This window comes from Mus pahari, chromosome 3 (genome assembly GCF_900095145.1).
Source record: "Mus pahari chromosome 3, PAHARI_EIJ_v1.1, whole genome shotgun sequence".
In the NCBI taxonomy this organism is placed as follows: domain Eukaryota; kingdom Metazoa; phylum Chordata; class Mammalia; order Rodentia; family Muridae; genus Mus; species Mus pahari.
In genome coordinates this window covers 73553993-73572260 of record NC_034592.1, presented here as the reverse complement: position 1 = coordinate 73572260, position 18268 = coordinate 73553993, and the positions used below count along the sequence as shown (strand labels likewise).

General features: G+C 37.1%; 1 protein-coding gene across 1 annotated transcript; it reads right to left on the bottom strand.

The window, feature by feature from the left end:
- Positions 1-13365: 13365 nt before the first annotated feature.
- Positions 13366-14277, bottom strand: LOC110318791 (olfactory receptor 4C11-like). Its single transcript, XM_021194056.1, has one exon. The coding sequence runs from the start codon at positions 14275-14277 to the stop codon at positions 13366-13368; it is 912 nt and encodes a 303-aa protein (XP_021049715.1).
- Between the last annotated feature and the right edge of the window lie 3991 nt (positions 14278-18268).

Genomic DNA, 18268 nt, shown 5'->3' with positions numbered 1-18268 from the left:
TCCTTTTTCATTTCTGATTTTGTTAATTAGAACACTGTCCCTGTGCCTTATAGTTAGTCTGGCTAAGGGTTTATCTATCTTGTTGATTTTCTCAAAGAACCAGATCCTGGTTTGGTTGATTCTTTGAGTAGTCCTTTTTGTTTCCACTTGTTTGATTTCAGCCTTTAGTTTGGTTATCTTACCATCTACTTCTCTTGGGTGAATTTGCTTCCTTTAGTTCTAGGGCTTCTAGGTGTGCTGTCAGGCTGCTAGTATAAGCTCTCTCTAGTTTCTTTTTGGAGGCATTCAAGGCTATTAATTTTCCTCTTAGGACTGGCTTCATTGTGTCCCATAAGTTTGGGTATGTTGTGGCTTCATTTTCATTAAATTCTAAAAAGTTTTTAATTTCTTTATTTTATCCTTGACCAAGGAATCATTGAGTAGAGTGTTGTTGAGTTTCCACATGAGTGTTGTCTTTCTATTATTTATGCTGTTACTGAAGTTCAGCCTTAGTCCTTGGTGATCTGATTGGATGCATGGGATAATTTCAATATTTTTGTATCTTTGGAGGCCTGTTTTGTGACCAATTATATGGTCAATTTTGGAGGAGGTACCATGTGGTGCTGAGAAGAAGGTATATTCTTTTGTTTTAGGATATACCTGGTGAGGGAGCCATGTTTGTTCCGGGTCACACAGGCTCCTGTCTGCACAGTTGAGAATGCAGACTGCAGAAGTGACACACCTTCTGGGTCAGACCTGGTTTTGGGCTCCAGACATCTGGGCTCCTTCCCTGCCAGAGGAAAGGTATCTTCCAGGGACGGCTCTCACTGCCTGAACTGTTGAGGGAGCCATTTTTGCTCTGGTTTTCACAGGCTCCAGTCTGCATTGGTGAGAGTGTGGACTGCAGAAGCAACACAGCTTCTGGAACAGACCCCGTTTTCTGGACACTTTCCTCACCAGAGGAGAAGTGGCCACCCCGGAGGGCTGCCAGAGCAGTTGAGAGAGCCATATTGTGTCCAGGGTCCCTTGGAGACTAGTCTTTACTGGTGAGTGTGCAAACTTTATAGGCGACACATCTTCTGGGACAGGCCCCATTTCAGGACTACATCTTCATCCAGGAGGAAGGTCTGAATGCCAGAACTCTGTTTACCTTCCCTGGCAAGAGGAGTGCTTGCCTGAGGAGAGTACTCTGACCAAGGAGACTCAGGAGAGAGCTGGACTCCCAGACTGCTGACAGAGGCTACCAGAACCACAGGAGGAACAAGTGCCAAACAGACACAACTATAACAACTAACTCCAGAGATTACCAAATTGCAAAGGGCAGACGTAAGAATCTTACTAACAGAAAGCAAGATGCCTCACCATCATCAGAATCCAGCACTCCAACTTCAGCCAGTCCTGGATAACCCCAACATACCCGAAAAGCGAGACTCAGATTTAAAGACATATCTCATTATGTTAGTAGAAGATTTTAAGAAGGGCATTAATAACTCACTTAAAGAAATACAGAACAACACTGCTAAACAGATAGAAGCCTTTAAAGAATCACAGGACAATCCTGCTAAACAGGTAGAAAGCCTTAAAGAACAACAGGAAAACACTGCTAAACAAGTAGAAGTCCTTAAAAAGGAAACACAAAATCCCTTAAAGAATTACAGGAAAACACAGCCAAACAGGTGATGGAACTGAACAAAACCATCCAAGACCTAAAAAGTAATGTGGAAACAATAAAAAAAAAAACCCAAAGTTAAACAACTATGGAGATAGAAACCCTAGGAAAGAAATCAGGAACCATAGATGTGAGCATCAGCAACAGAATACAAGAGATGGAAGAGAGAATTTCAGATGCAGAAGATTGCATAGAGAACATGGACACAACAATCAAAGAAAATGCAAAATGAAAAAAGGTCCTAACTCAAAACATCCAGGAAATGCGGACAATGAGAAGACCAAACCTACGGATAATAGGAGTAGATGAGAATGAAGATTTTCAAATTTAAGGGCCAGCAAATATCTTCAACAAAATTATAGAAAAAAATTTCCTGAACCTAAAAAAACATAGATGCCCTTGAACATACAAGAAGCCTAGAGAACTCCAAATAGACTGGACCAGAAAAGAAATTCCTCCTGACACATAATAATCAGAACAACAAATGAACTAAATAAAGATAGAATATTAAAAGCAGTAAGGGAAAATGGTGAAGTAACATATAAAAGCAGGCCTATTAGAATTACACCAGACTTCTCAGCAGAGTCTATGAAAGCCAGAAGATCCTGGACAGATGTTATACAGACCCTAAGAGAGCACAAATGCCAGCCCAGACTACTATACCCAGCAAAACTCTCAACTACCATAGATGGAGAAACCAAAGTATTCCATGATAAAACCAAATTCACACAATATCTATCCACGAATCCAGCCCTTCAAAGGATAATAATGGTAAATAACCAACACAAGGATGGAAACTATACCCTAGAAAAAGCAAAAAAGTAATCCTTCAACAAACCTAAAAGAATATCGCCATTAGAACAGAATCCCAACTTTAACAACAAAAATAACAGGAGGCAATTACTTTTCTTTAATCTCTCTTAACATCAATGGACTCAATTCCCCAATAAAAAGACATAGACTAATAGACTGGCTACACAAACAGGACCCAACATTTTGCTGCTTACAGAAAACCCACCTCAGGGACAAAGACAGACACTACCTCAGAGTGAAAGACTGGAAAACAATTTTCCAAGCAAATGGTCTGAAGAAACAAGCGGGAGTAGCCATTCTAATATTGAATAAAATTGACTTCCAACCCAAAGTTATCAACAAAGACAAGGAGGGCACTTCATACTTATAAAAGGTAAAATCTACCATGAGGAACTCTCAATTCTGAATATCTATGCTCCAAATACAAGAGCAGCCACATTCATTAAAGAAACTTTAGTAAAACTCAAAACACACGTTGCACCTCACACAATAATAGTGGGAGACTTCAACACCCCACTCTCAGCAATGGACAGATCCTGGAAACAGATACTAAACAGAGATACATGGACACTAACAGAAGTTATGAAACAGATGGATTTAATATATATCTACAGAACACTTTATCCTAAAACAAAAGGATATACTTTCTCAGCACCATTGTGCTCTGTTTTAAACTAGCTTTGGTAACTCAGCTATCTTTAAGTCATTTCTGTACCTGCCAGTAATTCTTCAGCCATATTCCAGTAACTAACCAAATAAAACTAATTGTTTGATCATGTTGGATTTTGGTGCTACCCATATTTTAGTCTATCATTGATTCTTTATTTAGGGTTAGAAGATATTTGTTCAAATGTCTACAAGAATATTGCATGCAGCCTTGTGATATATGTCTACACTCTACACATTAGGAGGTAGAGGGCAGAAGGTCAGAGGAACTTCAAGGTCATTATTAGCTATGCATAGTTAACGACTGTAAGACTATCTTGGAATTATTAAAACTCTGTCTGTAAATAAAAAATAATAAATTAACAGTTTGTAGAACAAATGTATAGAGTGGAATTTAGATAATGTGGTTGGTAAAAAGAAAAAGAAAAAAGGCTATAAATACACAAGGGAAGTTTGAATACATAGATGGTGATAGATAGATAGATAGATAGATAGATAGATAGATAGATAGATAGATACATAATAGATTGACAGACAAATAGATTGATGGATCGATGGGTAGATAGATAGCAGTCCAGTAAAACAGTGAAATAATCTAGAACAAGTATATATGTCTAAATGGTTACAATCTTAAAAACGATGTTTCAAAATGTATTAACAAGTATCTCTAGAACACATCCTTGTACAGCAGATAAGGGAAACTCTCACTACTCCTCAAAGAGGCTTCTTTTTTTCTCATATAGAGACGAACGTAGAAATCCATAACTGGTAAACACACAGAGCAATTTACCTCGGGTCCTGATCCACAGGTTGTCAAAGACCAGTTTTAACATCACAGGGTAAACCAAGCCAGGCAATGAGTATCTGTGTCTGTGATTGGGTTCTATGCTAATAGCATGCCGATAAGTGCCTAGTATGAACGTCCTCTGAGAGGCACTACCCAGCAGTTGACATAAACACATGCAGAAACCCATAGTTAATATTTAGATGGAGCTTGAGGAGGCTAGTAGAAGGGTTGGGGAAAGGATTGAGGGACCTGGAGGGGTTAGCAACTGCACAGGAAGACAAATAGAGTCATCTAATCTGGACATTTGGCAGCTTACAAAAACAACATTTAATTGGGGCTAGCTTATAGGTTCAGAGGTTTAGTTCATTGTCATCAAGGTGGGAGCATGTTGGTATCAAGGCAGGCATGGCACAGGCAGAGCTGAGAGTTCTACATCTTCATCCAAAAACTGCTGGTGGAAGACTGGCTTCCAGGCAACTAGAGTGAGGATCTGAAGCCCACACCCACAGTGACACACTTACTCCAACAAGGTCACACCTATTCTAACAAGGCCATACCTCCAAATGATTCCACTCCCTGGCCCAAGAATAACACACTTCCCGCTCCCAATACCTACTACCATAAGAACATCCAATGTCCAAAATTATCCAGATTGTTAAAGACCCTGGAAAGAAAACAGTCAGTAAGAACCCAAGCAATATGACACCTCCAAATCATAGCTACCCCACTACAGAAAGCCCTGAATAACATAAAACAACTGAAACACAAAAAAATGATCTTAAATCCACTTTTATAAAGATGGTGGAGGCTTTTAAAGAGAAAATAAATAAATACCTCAAAAGAAATACAGGATTTGTAATGAGAAGATTAATTTCTTGATTTTTCTTGGGTGTAGTTGCCCTCCTTGTTTTGGAGTTTTCCTTCTATTACCCCCTGTGTGGCTGGATTAGTGGAAAGATATTGTTTAAATTTGATTTTGTCATGGAATATTTTGGTGGACCCATCTGTGGTAATTTAAAGTTTTGTTGGTTATAGTAGCCTGGCCTGGTATTTTTGTTCTCTTAACATCTCTACGACATCTGCCCAAGATCTTTTATCTTTTGAAGTCTCTGTTGAGAAGTCTAGTATAATTTTGATAGGACTGCCTTTATATGTTACTTGAACTTTTCCCCTTACTTCTTTTAATATATTGTTTTTTGGTCTTTGTATTTAGTGTTTTGATTAACTTATCTGACCCCTAGAGCTCCCAAGGACTAAACCAGGAACTAAAGAGTATATGTGGAAGGTTCCATGGCTCCAGCTACATATGTGGTCTTACCTAACATCAGAAGGAGGAGAGGCCATTGGTCCTGTGAAGTCTTGATGCCCCAGTGAAATAGAGGAAAAGGGAGTGGAAATGGGATGGGGAATTGTGAAGGGGAAAACAGGAAGGGGGATATCATTTGAATGTAAAAACATAAATTATATATGTATATATACATATATTACAGAGAGAGAATGTACAGGAAAATTAAATTAAATAGGTGAAGAAAATATCGATGCAAAAATACTCAATAAAATACTCACTAACCAAACCCAAGGACACATAAAAACAATCATCCATCATGACCCAGTAGGCTTCATTCCAGGGATGCAGGGAGGGTTTAATATAGGGAAATCCATCAATGAAATCCATTATAAACAAACTCAGAGACAAATCCACATGATCATCTCATTAGATGCTGAGAAAGCATTTAACAAAATCTAACACCCATTCATGATAGAAGTCTTGGAAAGATCAGGAATTCAAGGCCCATACCTAAGAAGAAATCTACAGGAAACCAGTAGCCAACATCAAAGTAAATGGAGAGAAAGTGGAAGCAATCCCAGGAAAATCAGGAACTAGACAAGGCTACCCACTTTCTACCTACCTATTCAATATAGTACTTAAGTTCTATCCTTGGCGGTTATCATATAGAAGAATGGGAATTGATCCATTCTTATCTCCTTGTACAAAGCTCAAGTCTAAGAGGATCAGGGGACTCCACATAAAACCAGAGACACTGAAACTCTTAGAGGAGAAAGTGGGGAAAAGCCTTGAAGAAATGGGCACAGGGGAAAAAATTCCTGAATAGAACAGCAATGGCTTGTGCTGTAAGGTCAAGAATTGAAAAATGGGACCCCACTGGGCAGTGATGGTGCACGCCTTTAATCCCAGCACTTGGGAGGCAGAGGCAGGTAGATTTCTGAGTTTGAGGCCAGCCTGGTCTACAAAGTGAGTTCCAGGACAGCCTGGGCTAGACAGAGAACCTTGTCTCGAAAAAAAACAAAACAAAACAAAAAAAATGGGACCTCATAAAATTGCAAAGCTTCTGTAAGGCAAAAGACAGTGTCAATAAGACAAAAAGGCCACCAACAGATTGGGAAAGAATCTTTACCAATCCTAAATCAGATAGGGGACTAATATCCAATATACGTAAAGAACTCAAGAAGGAGGACTCCAGAAAATCAAATAACCCCATTAAAAATGGGGCACAGATCTAAACAAAGAATTCTCAACTGAGGATTTTCGAATGGCTCAGAAAGACCTGAAAAAATGTTCAATATCCTTAATCATTCAGGAAGTGCAAATCAAAACAACCCTGAGATTCTACCTCATACCAGTCAGAATGGCTAAGGTAAAAATTCAGGAGACAGCAGATGCTGGCGAGGTTGTGGAGAAAGAGGAACACTCCTCCATTGTTGGTGGGATTGCAAGCTTGTACAAACACTCTGGAAATCCCTCTGGTGGTTCCTCAGAAAATTGGATATTGTACTACCAGAGGATCCAGAACTACCTTTCCTGGGTATGTATCCAGAGGATGTTCCAACTGGTAATAAGAACACATGTGCCATTATATTCATAGAAGCCTTATTTATAATAACCAGAGACTGGAAAGAGCCCAGATGTCCCTCAACAGAGGAATGGATACCGAAAATGTGGTACATTTGCACAATGGAGTACTACTCAGCTATTGAAAACAATGAATTTATGAAATTCCTAGGCAAATGGATGGATCTGGAGGGTATCATCCTGAGTGAGGCAACTCAATCACAAAAGAACTCACATGATACGTACTCACTGATAAATGGATATTAGCCCAGAAACTTAGAATACCCAAGATACAATTTGCAAAACACATGAAACTCAAGAAGAAGGAAGACCAAATTGTGGACACTTTGTCCTTCTTAGAATTGTGAATAAAACACCCATGGAAGGATTTACAGAAACAAAGTCTGGAGCTGAGACAAAAGGATAGACCATCCAGAGACTGCCCCACGTGGGGATCCATCTTATAATCAGCCACCAAACTCAGACACTATTGTATATGCCAGCAATATTTTGCTGAAAGGACCCTAATATTGCTGTCTCTTCTGAGGCTATGCCAGTGACTGGCAAACACAGAAGTGGATGCTCACAGTCATCTATTGGATGGAACACAGGGCCCCAAGAGAGGAGCTAGAGAAACTATCCAAGGAGCTGAAGGGGTCTACAGCCCTATAGGTGGAACAACAATATGTACTAACCTGTACCCCCAGAGCTCGTGTCTCTAGCTGCATATGTAGCAGAATATAGCCTAGTTGGCCATCATTGGGAAGAGAGGCCTGTTGGTCTTGCAAACTTTATATGCCCCAATACAGATGAATACCAGGGCCAAGAAGTGGTAGTGGGTGGGTAGGGGAGTGGCAGGGGAGGGTATAGGGAACTTTTGGGATAGAAAATTACTTTTCTTCATTTACATTTGAAATGTAAATGAAGAAAATACCTAATAAAAAATTGGGAAGAAAGAAAAAAAAAAAAAAAAGACTGAGTATTTTCAAGAGCCTCTCATGAATGAAATTTAAAAAGTACTCCCTGAGGCTGAAAAGATGACCCAGCAGTTAGGAGCACTGACTGCTCTTCCAGAGGTCATGAGTTCAATTCCCAACAAGAACATGTTCGCTCACAACCATCTGTAACGGGATATGATGCCCTGCTCTGGTTGTCTGAAAACAGCTACAGTATATTCATATACATAAAGTAAATTAATAAATCTTTTAAAAAATAGGTGAAGTAAGTAAATAACACTATACAAGAGAGTCTTTAAGAATACAAACAAGAGCTGGGTGGTGGTGGTGTACGCCTTTAATCCCAGCACTTGGGAGGCAGAGACAGGCAGATTTCTGAGTTCGAGGCCAACCTGGTCTACAAAGTGAGTTCCAGGACAGCCAGGACTACACAGAGAAACCCTATCTCGAAAAAAAGACAAAAAAAAAAAAAAAAAGAATACACACAAGAAATATTCATGAGGATGAAGAAAAGTGTGTATAGCAAAGGATAGAATGAATTCAAATTAAATTTGCTTTTAAATATACATTAATTATGTTTATTGTTAAAAAGTAGAATATATGCAACATATAGTACTCAAGTTTTAAGTATTTACTTGAAAGATACTATTTATTGAGATACTTACAGAAAATCAATATTTATTGCACCACAATGTTTACTGGGAACCCCAGTGGAATAACTAGCAGAGGACTAAAAGAGCTGATGGGGATTGCAACCCCATAGGAAGAACAATATTAACTATCTTGACCCCTACAGCTCCCAGGGACTAAACCACCAACCAAAGAGTATATGTGGAGGGTTCCATGGCTCCAGTTACAAATGTAGCAAAGAACAAAGTTATTAGATACCTCATAGTACAAAGTAATTAGATCAAACTAGTTGTATATCAAGAAAATTTAATAGATGCTTACATTTAAATTTTGTTCATGTATGAAAAGTCATCTATTGGATATAGAAAAAAGCAGAATATGATCATATTAAAGCATATTAATCCATGCAAAGACAAATATTGTATGCTTCCTCTCTTTCTGGATTTTATATAGATACATGTTTGATGGATATATACATATATTTGTGGGGTATGTGTTTGTGTGTGTGTGTGTTTGTGTGTGTGTGTGTGTGTGTGTGTGTGTGTGTGTGTAATATTTCACGCAGTGAAGCGTCATCTTGATCTGGTAACAGGAAACTTCTCACCTTGACAATGTCCTATTATTATTGTTGGTTAATGAAATGAATTTAATATTATTTAGAATCTTCATAGCTATAGAAACTTGTCCATGGGATGAATCTTTGATGATGCAAGTTTGCTTCAAGTGAGCAGCCTGTGTTCTTACCGACTCGTATGATATCCAAAGAAGAAGAAATATTCATCACTTTCCTACAAACATGCTTAATGAAACATTCTCCTTTTTCCATGAACACAATCATCTGAAAATTGATGATAATGGGATAACTGATTGACCTCTCTCATATTCCTAGAAGCTTTATACTTGGTTAGAAAAATATAAACTGGAATACTTCACTGGATCTTAACTTCTCTGAGGATGTGTGTTTCATATCAATGAAATGTAAATAATCACACATTGCTCTGTAGCATGTCCGAGAACCTTGATTGGGTCCTCATTTCTAAACAATTGCCAAAATATTCATCTAAGTCTGTGGATTAAGATTTCATGTTTGTACTTCATCATTGTATGAAATTGGAGCATATAAATTACTTTTAAAATATTTTAAGGGACCTTTCCTTGACTTGTTCTGAAGTATGAAAGATTCTTCTGGATGAGAGAGAACTATTGTCTTCTTGAACTCTTAGGAGTTTCTGTTATTGGTTTTCATTTTTTGTTTTTTGTTTTTGCCAGCACAAGATCAACTAGCCATTATCACGGAGTGTGAAAGGCTTCATGATCCCCTGCCCTTAACTGAGGAGCTATGGGCACCAAATGGCTTCCAAGGAAGGGGCAGTTTGTTTTCTTTAACTGTGTGATTTTCAGAAGTTCAAACAAGCATCAGACAATGGCCTACAACTATATGGACAATGCAAAAAGTAGTCAATGGGTTATAAACATAGGTAAAAGAAGACTTGAAGTTGGCGGTGTAGGGAGATGGGGTCATAACTTAGAAAACTTAATGAAATAGTTGAATCTGATCAAGAAGTGAAATTATCAAAAAATTAATAATTCTTAAAATATTTTATTTTTTATTGAATTGAATTCCTTGAGTAAAAACACACCAATACATTACTACTATAAATGAATGTTAGTCCTTCAGTTTCAATACCTGTTTGCTTTCTCTGTAGGTAATGTTTGTTTTCTAAGTAGAAAGCCCACTCTTTACTGATTGTGATGAATTATTTCTATTTTTCTCTACTTTGAACTCTTTTAAACATTTAAAAGATAAATAAGTTACCCTCTAATACATGACTATCAGTAAAAATTTATTATCCAGAGGAGATGCTTACCAGTAAGTTTTAGTGTGTTCCTTTTCTTGGTTTGTTTCGCTGTTGGTCAAATTTCACTTTGTTATTTCACTTCAACTGGATGTTTTATATTATCATTTATAGTGCCTATATTTGCATACCTTGTTCTTATGTTTTTCTTTTTCTCTTGACTTAACATCTGTTTTTCCAACTATTTGCTTATGTTCCACTTTTCATATCTTAATATATATTTTTAATTAGTTATATAGCTTCTGTATTTTGACAGGGCCTCACTATGTAGCCAATCTGCTATCAAGCTTGCAAACCTTCTGCCTTGTTCACCTGAGTGTGAGCATTTCAAACAGGAGTCACCAAGCCCTGTTTCTACTTCCTTTTATGTCTAAAACACCATTTTTCTCTCTTCCCCTTATAGGCCTCTGATCTCTGAGTAAGGAGATGACACATACTATTTTCCTTGACATTTGTAATACTAGTCAGTATTATGTATAAGTGACTATTTTAAATTAGAAAATATTCATTTGTAAGATTTTTCTGTGCATTAAACCTATTTCCTAATTGTAGTAGTTTCTATACACTAGAAAGCCTAGTGGGACTGATGATGTCAGCAGTTCCTCACAGTAGGTGATGCTACGAATTTGTTCACTTTTATGATGACAGTCATTCCACCACTGGTTGGAAGACACTTCTTTTTCTATAACCTTGATTTTTATAATTTTATTTCTTTTTTTATTTCAAATTTTAGTGGAGGAGGAGGAGGAGGAGGAGGAGGATCACCATGATAGGGGCATAAGATGGAACAGTCATGTAAGAATTCCAGAGCCGCAGGGCAGTGTTGCCACATGCTTTTAATCCCAGCACTTGGCAGGCAGAGGCAGGTGGATTTCTGAGTTCGAGTCCAGCCTGGTCTACAGAGTGAGTTCCAGGACAGACAAGGCTATACAAAGAAACCCTGTCTTGGGGGAAAAAAAAGAGAATTCTGATAAGAAGCCATAATGGCCACTTCCCCAATTGAGTCTGGGGTAGCAGAGATGAAATACAGATTTTAAGGATGTTAACTCCAGAACACTGGAGAGGAGTTTTTGCTAGCAACAGGAAAAATTGCAAGTGTCCAGCCTTTGAGCCTGCCAAGGCATATCAAAATTTACTGGTTTCTCTCTCTCTCTCTCTCTCTCTCTCTCTCTCTCTCTCTCTCTCTCTCTCTCCCTTTCTCTCTGTGTGTGTGTATGTAATATGTATGTATGTATGTATGTATGTATGTGTTTATTTTATTCATGAATCCCGATAGCTCTTATATGGGTATAAATGTGTGACCCATGGGAGCACAGAGTGGGCTAACTCTCACAACATAGGATGGATGCCTATGACTCTTATTTACGAGTTGGGGGAAGGACTCTTATTTACAAGTTGGGGGAAGGATTGAAGTCCCCAAAGGGGATAGAAATACCACAGAATGAGCAACAAAGTCAACTGCCTAGCTCTCAGAAAATAAGCCACCAACCAAAGAAAATGCACGGGATGGAATGAGGACCCTGGTACATATCAGCAGATGTGCAGCTCAATCTCAATGTGGGTCCCCACCAAGAGGAGCAGAGTCTCTTCCTAAAGCTGTACTCTGAGTGTGGTGTGAGGTCCCCAAAAGGTCTGTCTTATCTGGACTCAGTGGAAGAGGATTCGCCTAATCTGGCAGAGACTTGATGCACCAGGATGTGGGGGTACCCAGGGGCCCCCAGCCTCTCAAAGAATGGGAGTGGGGTGGGTAGAGGGTCTTAGTGAAGGGGGACCAGGAGGAAGGACAGTGCTTGAGTTGTAAATAAATAAATAAAATTGCTTAAAAATAAGTTATTATACTTAGAATTTTCATAGGTATTAAAATAAAAACTCAAAGACACAAAACAATGAAAAGTATAGATATTCACCTGAGTAGAAAAATATGACATTGGTGAATAAGTGACTAAAAACTTTGAGAAATATGCTTTTGGGATATTAGTGCCTATGATTTAAACTATTCATCTAGCTGAAAGTCTAATGAGGACAGCTCTGACTTTTAATCCTGAAAACGTCAATTCTAAATTTGTACTATTTAAAGCCATAATAGTATTTAAAAAAAAAAGTCCTCTTCCGTCTCATCATTTTGGTACTCATGAACTTTAATAAGTTAACCTATTCCAAGTTAACTGTATTCATTTCTAGAAAATCCATTTATTTCTCCCAATATGCACATAGCTGAAAAAACAAAAAACAATAAGTATGGTAATGTCCTCTTCTCCCAGAGAGAATCAGGATTTCTATGTGTCTCCCCATGTCCTCTCTTTATCTCTCTGTCTGTCTCTCACCCTGTTATATAATGTCTTTTTCCTTGAACTGCATATTCAAGTTGCCTGTATTTCAATTATCCTGCCCTTCCATTTCTAATGGCCACATGAAAGACCTCCAGTTCAGTTTCAAAAAAAAAAAAACCTCCCACCCTCACCATCCACAGGAGGTGATATCTTTTCTGCAAGGGTTGGATTATAAGGTGTACTTTCAAGTTCTTGTTCTACTTCACTTGTATATTAATGTAAATCCCCCAGAGAGGCAAGAAGGTTAGGATTTCTACGATCATTCTTGCAATTCTTAGATTGGCATGGTCAAAATTTTGATATGCATGATTTTACATACATTATCTTTGTGAACATACTCAAAACAGACAAAAGCAAAATCTTTAAAAGTAATTTACAAACAACCTTTCACATAAATACAGTTATTTATCAATTAATTATTTACCTATGTACATAACTAATTATTAAGTTTCTACCTGTATATGAGGTTTGGATCAGATTATGACTTTTAAAATATTTTACTGCATGAATTGATTTATGTATTTATATATACATATATTTTTGTATATGTGTACAACATGAGGTCAGAGGACAAATTACAGGAATTTATTTTCTCCTTTAACCATGTCAGCTTCAGGGATTATAGTAAATTCATCAGGCTTGGTGACAAGCACACCAACCCATGACACTATTTAACTGGCCCAAGATTCTTATGTGTCCATATATACACAAGACAGATATCTTGATTATATACTCTAATAAATACTGTATATTTCCAGCCCATGTATCACAGTCTACCTCTTAAAGTACTTTACTATAGAATCCTCATATATTATTTATCCACTGAAGTCATACTTTACCACACCATAATTTTTTCATGGCATTTTTTACTTCTGCATTCCTCAGAGTATAGATAAGAGGGTTGAGCAGAGGTGTTCCAATTGTATAAAACACAGACACCATCTTGTCTATTGGGAAGGTGGTTGGTGGGCGTGTGTATATAAATATACAGGGACCAAAAAATATGACCACCACAATGAAATGAGAAGTGCACGTAGACAAAGCCTTTCGTCTGCCTTCTGCACTGTGGTTTCTCAGAGAGTATAAGATTACAATATAGGAGATAAGCAATAGTGTGAAACTTACCATACATATGGCACCACTATTAGATACAACTAGCAAATTTATCACATAGGTATCCATGCAGGCAAGTTTCAGTAAGGGCTGCAAATCACAGAAATAATGATCAATCACATTTGGGCCACAGAATGGTAATCTTAAGGCTAAGAAAATCTGTGCTGAAGAGTGAATACAAGACCCTACCCAGGCAAGAATCACTAATATACCACAGATACGTTGGCTCATTATATTTGTATATCTGAGAGGCTTACAGATTGCTACATAGCGGTCAAAGGCCATGAGGATGAGCACGAAGATCTCCATGCACCCAAAGAAGTGAGCTGCAAAGACCTGAGTCATACATTCATTGTAGGAAATAAATTTTTTCTGGGAGAGGGCATCCACAATCAATCTTGGTGCTGTAGTTGTAGAGAAGCAAGCATCAGCGAAGGACAAATAGAAGAGGAAAAAGTACATGGGACTCCCAAGTGTCTGACTCATCTTAATGGTGACCACGATGAGAAAGTTCCCCATTAATGTCATAAGGTAAAGAATCAAGAAGACTCCAAATATTGCCTTCTGTTTTTCTGGATCCCGTGTCAATCCAAAAAGAATAAACTCAGTCACACTATAGTTATGCATCTTATCAGTGGCTATAATAGATAGGAGTTAGTGGACAAATGTTTAACCTGCAGACAAAGAAATGACATATTGGGATAAATGACAAGACATTGAAATTCCTTGGTTCTACACCATGATGTTAGACTCACCTGCCATAGTCATGAAATCCGTGGAGAAGCTTTTCAACTTTCAACATGAAGCTATCTGAACTTGATAAAAGCTTTTGATCTTTGAGGAATAAAAATATGAATATTATTCAGATGCTTTGATTCCTGTTGATATTCTAAACTGTTGAATTTGCTCTTTCTCTGAAAAAAAGTGATTCATTGATGAGAAAACTTAGAAAAAAAAATATGAATCTGTAGGGTGTGTTTGGAGAGTATAAGCCCAAATACTTTCTTTATCAGTTCTGAGTGGTTTGAAAGGATGAGTCATTTATCCGTGCATACATTCACACGTGTTTGTGGATCCCATTGCTCCTTCTTTCCCTGTCCTCTATAATAAGAAAATACTTAGAAATGTACCAGTAAGATTAATGATTCTAACAAGGTTCTCAATCAATTTACTCATTTTTTTTTGTCTACTGTATCTCTCATATAATTTTATTCTGCAAAATTTTATTAATCATATTTTAATATTAACTATTATAGCCAGTATACAGTTTTACTGTTGCCACAGAAAAATAAGGGTTTATCCCATACTCTAACATTTTTTCAATCAAAGAATAATATATTATAATGCCTCTGTTACATTTAGGTTTATTACATTAGAGAATTAAAGATTCCTACTTTTGAGTTTGAGGTTTCTCAGAGATTTTTGATTTTTTTATAAATTTGAAAAATATTCTAGAGGATAATAATATACACACATACATGTATTTATGTTATGCAAGCCTATCTTCTGACTTATCACTCTTTTTCATTATTATGTGAAAAACTTTTTTTTTTTTTTTTTTTTTTTTGTTTTTCAAGACAGAGTTTCTCTGTGTAGCCCTGGCTGTCCTGGAACTCACTCTGTAGACCAGGCTGGATTTGAACTCAGAAATCCGCCTCCCTCTGCCTCCCAAGTGCTGGATTAAAGGCCTGTGCCACCACGCCCGCCTTGAAAAGCTTATTTGTTGCAACAGTAGGTTTTATATTTTCTTTTAACTATGTATTCAAATATTTGTATCTTATAAGATTGAAAAATGTCCTCAATGTAATTTCATTGGATCCATTTGTCCAAAAATTTCTCTCACTTGTGTGTGTGTGTGCATGTGTGTGTATATTTGTGTGTGTGTGTGTGTGTTTATGTGTCCTCACACATCCCATTTATGTGATGACTGGAGGAATTGATATCCTTCTTCAACAATATGGGCCCAGGGCATGGATTTTAGTTTGTTAGACAAGGAAATACCTGTTTACCTCATGATACATTTCAATGACCAATTTTTATACTTTAAAATTCTAAGTATCAATTTAAATTAAATAAAATATATTATATATGTATTTATATATGTATATATATACACATATATATTATATGTGACACTTATAATGCTTATAATTTTTAATTTATAAACAATAATTTTATAAAACATAACAATTTCTGAAGCATAAATGATGTTACCTAACACTAGAGAATCACTTTTATTTGTAAATATTAGCTGTTTTCAAAAATTATATAACTTCATTAACTACTAACTTATTTTAGAATAATTCATCACCAAAGCAAAAATAATATCTGAGGAGAGTTAAAACAGAACTAAAGTTGAATTCTCACTTCTGCTGTGCAGAAACAAACAACTTATTTTTATTATACATGCACCCAGATAGATCTGTTTGTATTTTTATCAGTGGTCCTGTGTATATCTTCCATACAAGTATGGCCTATATGACAGGATTGATGACTTTCCAGAAAACCTAAGACTTATGAAAAAGTTATCTTGTAATTTAAATTTTATATGAGGTAGTTGATAGAAATACTACCCTTGAAAAGGCATTTTCAGTCTTAATATTTTCTTGAAGAGATTTCAGTTTAGCAAAATAATGGTATTTGTAAGCTATAAAAAAGGTAGAAAGAGGGAGGGATCTGGGAGAAAGAAAGGATGGGCAGGAAAGTGGGTCATGATCAGGTGCAGGAGGAGACAGGAGAGAAGTACAGAGTGTCAGAAAATAGAACTGAGGTATGTAGCAGTTGGCAATGGGAAAATGGGGGTAGCCCCTAAAAAGTCTCAGATGCCAGAGATACAAGAGGGTCCCAGGATAAAATGGGGATGACAATAGTTGAAATACAATAACTCTTATTGGGATGTGTGCATATAGATTTTCATGTCCATACCTTTATCTCTATTTCTACCTCTCTCTCTCTCTTTCTCTATCATGTATCATATCATCTTTATGTATATTTATCTATTTGTATATATTTATATCTTTATATATGTATGAGCAGATTTGATAAATCACACAGAAAAGAAAACTGACAATCCTGAGGATTCTTTAGAAAACCACTAATGGCCTTTAGGAATAATGCTTATTCTATGTGTCTAATAAGAAAGCAAGAATCGCATTTAGGTTTTCCTTTCACCTTTAATTTTCATACATCCCATTCCCCTTTGCCTCTTTCCTATCACTGTTTTACATGGATAAATGGTCATGTGAACCGAAAGGACTCATTGCTGCAAGATTATTACTGTTCCAAAACACAGTAGTCGTGATCCTCACTATGGCTCTGAGCATCTCTGTTCCAGCCATGTCTCACCACGTGCACTCCATATAAATACACCTGCATGGTGCCCATGTTCTACATGGTGCATCTCAACAACGTTTCCTCTTTAAAAACACCTACCCCACATTATTGTCTGTGGACAGAAAGCCCAAAGCAGATACCAATTCCTCAACACAGCCTGTCTACATTTAGACAGGACAGTGCCTCTAATACTAATTCACATCTTTGTAAGTTTTGTGTGTATTCATTGAGTCATCCTGTCATCTCTAACACATCCTCTCATTTTTGTTTGGGCATTATTAATTTATTTAGTTTTTCTGCACCAAGTAAGGCAAGTTTGTGTTGTTTCAGTCTGTGCATAGTACAAAAACATTGTGCTTATCAAACTGCAGCCAAAGAAGACACAGAACCAGAAACAAAGCCTTTGTGCTAGAAGTGTCCTAACCCCTATATCTCTTTGTCAGTAAGAGCAGAGGCGGAAGATCATGAGACAAGCCTAAGCAAGTTTAAGGAAATGTTAATGAAGTACTCCAGAGTGTTTTAAGATTTAAGTGGAATTGTTTTTTGTTTGTTTAGTTGGTTGGTCAGTTTTTTCCCCCTTGTATTAGCTTTTACATCAAAGCCACAAGGCGAATTTTAAACAGAGAACTTATGCTATGCCCCAACCCAACACTGCTCTCCTCAACATCAGATTCTTTCTCAGCAGTTTCAGTGCAAACTCACAGTCTTTCAAAAGCCCCCAGACCTATTCTTGTCCTGACTCCACACTGCAAATAAGTCTGCAAAGTCCAGTCTTTCAGAGAATAGTATAAGATAAAGTAACACTGACCACCTTCTCATCAACGGATAAAATGTGACTGTTCATTTAGGTTTTACAGGATTGAAAATGAAGATAAGCTTATTGTAAATAGGAGAAAAGATGAATAGTTTAATCAGATTTAAAAACTTACCCTTTCTTTGGGAGATAAAGACTGTATCCAATACATTGCTCGTAGTTTACTATTTCTGTTTTGATTTACTGTGATGATGAATCATGTACAAGATAATCTGCACCGTGTAAATTGGAGATCTGAGTCTTTACAGTCTAAGTTTTATTTTGATCTCATCTACTCTGGATTTCAGGTGTAGAAACTATGGAGAAAGGAGAAACTCTACAATCCTGTAGAAGACCAGAGTTATAGTCTATTCTACCATGAAGGACTAAAAAGACCTCTCTCGCTCTCGCTCTCCTCTCCTCTTCTCTTCTCTTCTCTTCTCTTCTCTCTCTCTCTCTCTCTCTCTCTCTCTCTCTCTCTCTCTCTCTCTC